The 8,241-nt window shown below is 40.4% G+C and overlaps 1 protein-coding gene across 2 annotated transcripts in view; it reads left to right on the forward strand.

The window, feature by feature from the left end:
• The window catches only part of preb (prolactin regulatory element binding), a 14,210-nt gene extending 9,829 nt beyond the window's left edge, over positions 1–4,381 (forward strand). Inside the window, exons 3-10 of one of the 2 annotated variants that reach the window (XM_035672744.1) lie at positions 186–381; positions 958–1,226; positions 1,750–1,830; positions 1,912–2,039; positions 2,188–2,361; positions 2,831–2,903; positions 2,994–3,153; positions 3,316–4,381. In XM_035672744.1, the coding sequence (XP_035528637.1) occupies positions 186–381; positions 958–1,226; positions 1,750–1,830; positions 1,912–2,039; positions 2,188–2,361; positions 2,831–2,903; positions 2,994–3,153; positions 3,316–3,410 (1,176 nt within the window). In that variant the 3' untranslated portion in view covers positions 3,411–4,381. The remainder of the gene's footprint in view (positions 1–185; positions 382–957; positions 1,227–1,749; positions 1,831–1,911; positions 2,040–2,187; positions 2,362–2,830; positions 2,904–2,993; positions 3,154–3,315) is intronic. The other variant, XM_035672745.1, reaches the window with a different exon arrangement.
• Positions 4,382–8,241: the final 3,860 nt, after the last annotated feature.

The following is an 8,241-nucleotide window of genomic DNA, read 5'->3' on the forward strand; positions in this document are numbered from 1 at the left end:
ACAGTCTCTATGGGGTTTTGGGTATCACAATAAAACCACCTTTGTTATCCCAAGATAACAAAATAGTTAACTTGTAATCTCAGGGTAACAGCATTAAAAAAAAGTCTGAATCCATGACCCTTTAGGGCTTCCGTAAAAGCAACTCTTCTCTAGAACATGTAACATGTCATGACTGTGTGTTTCAGCAATTCCTGGATCTGCAGCTGGTTGGAGAGCACCAGTACAGTGCCAGTCTCCTTCACTCTCATGATACTGAAACACGCGCCACCATGAACATGGCTGTGGGTAACGGCGTGATAGCTGCAGGACAGGACGGGACCTGCTGTCTGATGAGCTTTAAACCGTGCACACAGAAAGAAGGAGGAAAAGCTGCTAAAGACGGTGAGTCTTACTGTTTACAATCTAAAATATACATGCTGTCTTAGAAAGACATCAAACAATATGCTGCCTATTGTATATTGCACTTATTTGATATGTGGCTGATTCATTTACATGCTGTTACTTGTCAGTTTGTAATGGATTAACTTAAGAAAAGAAGACAAAAATTGTTATACCAGGGGCCTGTATCACAAAGCGTGTGCAACTCAGTCTGGCTCTCTTACATCAGTGATCCTGATAACTGGTTTACGAACCTGCTTATTGGCTGGCTCTGGTTTTACAGGCTCAGAGCAGAGCATGTTCACTTTCAACCAAATCGCATTTAACATCATCAGAACCATTCGGATTTAATATAACAGCAGGTGAAATGTGAGATTGTGTAGACTACACATTGTGTAGAAGCTATAATAAGTATAAATCCATCAATGTAGATTTTACTTGCATAAAGTGTTGCAATAATCTGTTCTACAACAGATGCAAAATGATGGACTGTAAGAAAAGGCTGACATCAGCCTTATTCATGTAAATCTAAACCTGTGTCTACTCCTGTGTTTCCCATTCTTTGTTATCCAATAAAAGTGTGTCATTGTGCAGGAGGGAACAGCGTGCAGCAGGGTAATGCCAGGCGGCGAGCTGGCAAAGGAGACAAAGGTGAACAGGACGGAGCTGCAGCGTCCGGAGATATGTCAGATATGAAGGATGAGACGGCTCACATTTCTGTCACTGGTTTGGCTGAAGTTCAGTCAGACCTGAACCCTCAGGACCCACTCCAGAAAGTGGTCAGGTTCAGTCCTGACCTGAGCCTGCTGCTGACAGGAGGCACAGACGGACATGTCCGAGTCTGGGAGGTACAAACATCTAGTTGTTCTTTTCACTTAAGGAGTATCTGTGTTTGAGTGGAGCATGTTCTGCTCCAGAGCCTGAGGCAGAACATACTCTGTTTGTTCTGCTCCAGGCTCTAACTTCAGTATGGATGTAAAGTGGGTGGGTAGGTAGCTGTTGGAAATGCTTCCTACTGTGATCTGTCCTGCAGTTTTTATTATGGTTCAACATTCTTTACCCTAATCTTAACCACACCAAGCCCCTACTTAGTGCTGAAACCATTGGGTAAGAAATCCATGAGTCACTCTACAGAAAACCAATGACACTTTTTGATAACTAATTAATAGTTGAAGTAATTTACCTAAATATATAGCTGAAATGACTTTGTGACTTTTCGTTTTGATTCTCACTAATTTAACTTTGTTGCTCATCAGAGGTTAGAGTTGATATGGATGAGCTACCGGTTGGCTGCCAGCAGTTGTATATAATAAACTGCTCACTGGATGTATGCATTGATACTTCGATTGTATGTTCTTGACTCTTCTCCAGTTTCCTTCCCTGAAGAAAAAGTTTGACTTCAAAGCACATGAAGGGGAGATTGAAGACTTGGATATGAGTCCAGGGAACAAGGTGAAACATGGACACCTATTGGTGTGGAAATGTAATGTATTATTGATTCATTAGTAATGATCAACATGTGTTCTGATGCAGCATCTGGTGACTGTTGGTCGGGACTTTGCCTGCAGTGTATGGAGTGGCAACCAGTTGGCTATGGGTCTTAAATGGCTTGAAACCATGCCTCAAATAGCTGAGAAGAGTTATCGATATATGGCTTGCAGGTAAAAAAAACAACAATCTAAAAACCCATAAGAAAATAGGTTTCTTCTTCCACATCCGATCCAAATAGCATCCGAGCTGTTCAGCTCACCATACTCATCTGGATGATGTAACAGTGTCTATACATGGTTTCATTTTCATGTATTTCAGGTTTGGAAAAGTAGAAGACCAAAAAGACGCTCTGAGGCTTTACACAGTCCAGATCCCCCATAAACGAGACAGAAAACCTCCTCCTTGCTACCTCACTAAGTGGGATGGCAAGAGCTTCCTACCCATGCTGACGGCTCCGTGTGGCACAGAAGTCATCTCCACTTTGGCTGTCAGGTGAGTGTCATATTATTACGTGGTAACCATTAATGCTGACAGACTCGCCTGAGGCATAAGGAAGGTAGGGTTTGGTCAGGACTGCCCGATGGCCCAGGCACAGTTGGGCTACTTGTCTCACTACAGCTCATGCGGCCTGTTAGCATTGCCATGTTGCTTAGTAGCTGGTCTACTGTATTATTGTGCATTTTCTAAAAATAAACAATAAACTTAAATTTCAATGCTCATTGGTAAAATATCAAAATAATCATTTTTTTGGCTGGACAGCAGCAAAGCGAGGCCATCCCTATTAACGCAAGTAAGTTTACTCCATGAGCAAGTTTTATGTCTCTGCAAGTTAATTTTGATAAGGTACTAAAATGAACTGAAACCAGTGGGTAGCCACTTACATAAACTGGGAAATGGTTGTCAGTTATGTAAGTTGTATTTAATGTCTTGCAGCATTAAGATGATAACTTGTCTTTGACAGTGACTCTGGAACATTTCTTGGCCTTGGAACTGTGACAGGATCGGTTGCTATCTACATCGCTTTCTCCCTACAGGTAAGACTCATCTCAAACCAACAGGTACATAAATCAACCAGGCAGCCCTACTCTATGATGATAACTTGATCTATCTCTTTGTGTGTGTAGAAGCTGTATTATGTCCAGGAGTCCCATGGCATTGTTGTGACAGACCTGGCCTTCCTGCCCAACTCGCTGAAAGGCAAAAATATCAAAGGGAATAATGAAACAGCCATGTTCAGTGTAGCTGTGGACAGCCGCTGTCAAGTACACACTGTCCCAAACCGAAGTAAGTCCTCCATCATCATTATCATCATCATTATTATCATCATTATTATCATCATTATCATCATCATTATCATCATCATCCAATGAATGCATTAAGATCATGTATCATAACCTCAGACCTTCTCTCCTCATCTCTTGTCCCTTGGTTTTGCATTTTCTCCAGGTTCCTTTCCTATCTGGCTGGTGCTCTTCTTCTGTGGCCTCATGGTGGTGGGACTCGTCCTACTACTACAGTACCTCTTTCCAGGATTTATTTAAATCATGCAAGTCTTATTACAGGTCAGGTTGATGGAGCTTGGACACCATCTCTTCACATGACTTACTTTGCCACTGTCAACATCAGCAGTCCTCAGTGTAACATCCAAACCTGCAGCACCACAACTCCCAGCTGAGCCCATAAAGGATTTTCCAGCTGCAGTGCTGACTCTGAAAAGCTTTTATGGCACCCTGATGTTGTCTCCACTCAGCTCTTACTCAGGGTTGTTCTTCTCAGACCTGTAAACCCAGTGGAATCAAACAGGACAGACTGGGGGATTTTTATTTGCTTTGATCTCTATGAATTATTCTTATTTCTTTTTTGGATTCATGATGAAGGGCTCAGGTTCCTGAATGTTTAAAGGGGGGGGATCTTTTTATTGACATATTTAAAAAACAATGTAAAAAATATATAAATGATTGGCACATAATGTGTCTGATTTTGTTTTCTGTATACACATAGATGCTTTGAATTCTCTTTTGATGTGTTTTTCCATTTCATCCACTTGTGGGCAGCAGAGATCAGCCTCTGGTAAAGACAGTGCCAGTGAAGATGAAATGTTAAAACATCTATTTGTACATTAATTTCTCAAATTAGACATACAGCTACATGTTTCAACTATGACCGGGTTGCCCAGTGTTAAGTAAATATTTCAACAGAAATGGAGAATCAGTTGATATTAGTACAAGAAACTAGATGTGGGAAAATATAAGTGAAGTTGCTTTAAGCATATAAGAAGCAGGGGGTCTGTGTAAACTTAATGATAATGTTATTTTTACTTGAGCGAAAGCTTGATATTACTTTCTTTTATGAAGGTTGTCACCTTTAATTTTATTTAAACACTGTCTGCAGATATGTTTCCCAGCAGATGTACAAAAATGTGAATGAATTTTTAAATGATGCCAATATTACTGTAACCAACTTGGTGAAATGATAGAGGAAATAAAATATTAAGAACGGTAGCTAAAAAACACTTTCTTTGTCTCCTTGTGTGTCATTATCCTGACAGGGGGCCTGTCTTAAACCAGACTCTCCCCACTCCCCCAGTCAAACTCAAAAAGGGGGACTGGAGAGTGTGCTCAAATTGTTGGGGGTATCCTTCCCTGCGTCCCTGGGAACATTTATTTCAGGGTGCTATGTGGATTTCATCCTGGCTGTGGGACTTGGGACCAGCAGCTTAGGGTTGCTGGAGGTGTCATGGGAGTTTGACCTTCCAGTCTACATTTGTTTTGTTGATTTGGAGAAGGCTTACGACTGCTAATGGCTGCTGTGAAAAAGGTCTATGCCCCTGAGACCTAACCTCAAACCTAACCCCATCTGGGCTTTTCACAAGGACAAAATTACATTTTGTTGTAAACAAATCTGCATTTTATATTATCTGACTACAACTAAAACTGTAAAGAAAAAAAAATTTGACTGGTACCTTTTTAGACTGACTGACTTTAGCACTGGTCTACAAAAAAAAAATGGGCTTGCTCGTAAGTTTTGACCTCTGCTATGGTCGTGGAATCTTAACAACTAAAGCAGTGTTCAACTTCACCTTTATAGACCATATGAGTACAACTTAGAAATCACATGCTGGTCCAAACAATGGACCTGCGTTTGTACTTGTCAGAGTTGAATCTCTTGTTTATAAGACACATGATAAACTAAAAGTAAAAAAATCATTCCTTTTATTGTCCAAAATTGCTTGTAGTTTGAGTAGTTAAATGGAGGATCTATTGTTAGAATATAACATTCATAGGTATGTTTTCATTAGTGTATAATCACCTGATTAAAAGAAGTTTTGTTTTTGTTATCTTAGAATGAGCTGGTTTTATCTACAGATCCTATCTTCATGTTTCTACAGTAGTCCAGTAAAGGACTAACCAAACACTGGCTGTAGATAGGGTCAGTAGAAGGTGGTGGTGAAATATTCTAAATATAATGTACACATAAACATATAGATTTACATAGATTGGCTACAAACAGTTTTTTCCGTTAATTTCTTGAATTTTTTACCCTTTTGGTACAAAAAAACAACTTTTGGTACTTGATAAAAGCTCCTTGTGGTTTCTTGGTCACATTGATTTGAGCAACTGTAAGCGATGCAAATTTTCTTTGTGATTGTGCTTCCAATGTAGAAAATCACTCTACCAGCAGGTGGCACCATGTGTTTGCTGAATGTTCTATAAAGAGCAGTGAAGTTGTGAGGAAGGCCTTGTTTGTTGATTTAACCTACATTTCGCTGAGTCTCAGAACATCCAGCACCCTCTGGACTACTTCGGACCTGTTGGATGGTCTTGATCCCAAACACTGGACGCTGTAGATTAGGTTGGAGCCAGTGGCGAGGACATAATGAACGTCCTTCAGAATTTTGTGTGTGAATACACAAGATGCAGACCCAAAAGGTCATCTCCTCCATATTATCTGTACATGCAGATGCACTTCCACTTGTCACTAAATTGTGAAGCAGTATTTAGACATTTAAGAAATACACCCCCCATCCAGTCAGCCTTCATCAACAGGCATCAGACGTCATGAGAGAACATGTGTGTCTTTCTCCTCGAACACTGAACATTCCCTGGGCCTGCTGCTTCCAACCAGCCCCACTTCCCACATAGCAAAATTAGTCTGGCCCGGTGACGGCCCACAAAGCCAACTAATGCTCGGCTCATTTACAGCAATGATCTACGGATGGTCCAGATCTGGTAGCCACATATTGTCCATGATGTGGCCATATCTCAGCCAGCTGTATGACCAATTTGGCCCTCTTCTGGCCCCTTATTGGCACAGGTAATGGGAAATTTTTTTGGTTTATTGTTATCTTTGTGTCATTCAGTCAGTGAGAATCTCACCTGCCCTCAACTATAGCATAGCATAGCAACATTTGCCAGTAGATGGCAGTAGTGGTTTTGTAATGTCAGTGACTGGCTGTTGACCTTGCATAGGAGCCAATTACCCAGGTCTGACTGTGGAATAGTCAAGGTAGCAGTTTGCATCTAGGCCTGTATTCATCACTTCAGTGATGGAGCATGAGGAGAAATACACTGTGTTAACAAGAGGACAACATTATGACCATCAGGTTGCAGTCTCTCAATTTAATGTGGGCCCTGGTTTTCCATCACCTGAAGTCTTAGGGTGTGTTATGCAATAAAATGCTGTGGCTCAGAGGCAGAGAGGATCGTCCACTAATCAGAAGGTTGTTGGTTCAATCCCCAGCTCCTCCCGCCACATGTCAAAGTATCCTTGACCAAGATACTGAACCCCAAATTGCTCCCGACATTCACACACCAATGAATGCATTAGTTTCCATTCGATGGCCTTTGCCTTTGTGTGAAAGGGTGAATGTGGCACGTAGTGTAAAAGTGCTTTGAGTGGTTGGAACACTAGTAAGGCGCTATACAAGTACAGGTCCATTTACCATTTACCACACCTCATGTAACACTAATGCTAGCTTGTACCATGTAGGCTACATTAGCTGGTGTGCTAATCACACGTGTTAACAACAATAGCTGTCAGTGAGCCCACATTGAACAGATAATCAATCTGATTGATCTTTTTAGTGTCACTGCATTTGTGCTAACGAGAACAATAAAGATCAGATTAATAACGTCGGTAACATTTTGTTTAAATTACACATAAATACTGAAAGTCAGTGTAGGAACAGCTTCTGTAACAGAGTGACTCATCTTCTCAACACACAATCTCTGGTAACAGGCTGCACGCTGCATTCAGGTGCTCCTGGAAATATGACCATTGCTTGCTGCTGGTTTCATCATTTTTAAATGTAATGATCATGTTTCCTGTTTAATGAACTGATGACCACAGAAACGTCTCTGATATCTGATTCAGTTTTTATTTTGTTCTGAAGTCTGAGGTTGTTTATGTATAAAAAAAGGCTCTCCCAGATAATTATCAGAATTTAATATTTTATCATCAAACATTCACTCATACTCAAAGAGGCAAAATATAAATATTTCCATTTACCGTATTGTTATACATCATCAGCTTTTTAATCAAATTTAGAAGACACTAAAAATTTGTTAATAATGATAAAAATGATCCTGAACATTCAGATTACTGCAGAAACAATGAATGCTGTTGTTTATCATACTGCACTGTAATTAGTGTCCTTTCTACTGAATGTGAGCGTTGGGATGTGCGACAGCCCCTGAATGCATCAGTAACTGACACCTGTTGTTCAGGTGGAGCAGTGGGTGGAGTGAAGTGAGTCAGACTGATGGTCAACAGATCAGGTATCAGCAGCTTTTAGTTTCCATCACTGGAAGCTTCCAGAAACTGACATCAGAGCCACAGAACCCGGTCAGAGAGCGGTGCCGTGAGGGGATGCAATGCCGGGTTTTACTAGAAATAAACTGATTATACACCAGCACATTCTACAGCACCTCTCATTAAAACGACATGAACCACCATAAATAAAACTGTGCTAAAGGCTAAAATACAATACAATAAAAACTATTTATTACTCCAAAGTAAAAGCCAGATTAAAAAGATGCTGAGAGCTTGTTATTCATACTTTTGGGACACATTATTTATATTATTATTATTTACTTTATAAGGAGTAGACTAGACCTGCCCTGTTTGAAAAGTCATAGAGAGATATTATATTATATTATATTATTATGAACTGGCGCTATACAAATAAAATTTAACTGAACTGAATTGAATCAGGGACGTTGTGTTAATGTTCCTGCTCACCCAGCGTTAAGTGGAGTTTCTCTCTGCTTTGGGTCCCATTGACACAATCTGTTCTTTCCTCATTTAGCTTTAATAAGTCCGCAGCTAAGTGTCAAGCAGCTGGAATGAGGATCAGCACCTCTAAATCGGAGG

This window comes from Morone saxatilis, unplaced genomic scaffold, assembly GCF_004916995.1.
Source record: "Morone saxatilis isolate NCDOM2014 unplaced genomic scaffold, NCSU_SB_2.0 Contig24, whole genome shotgun sequence".
Classification (NCBI taxonomy): domain Eukaryota; kingdom Metazoa; phylum Chordata; class Actinopteri; family Moronidae; genus Morone; species Morone saxatilis.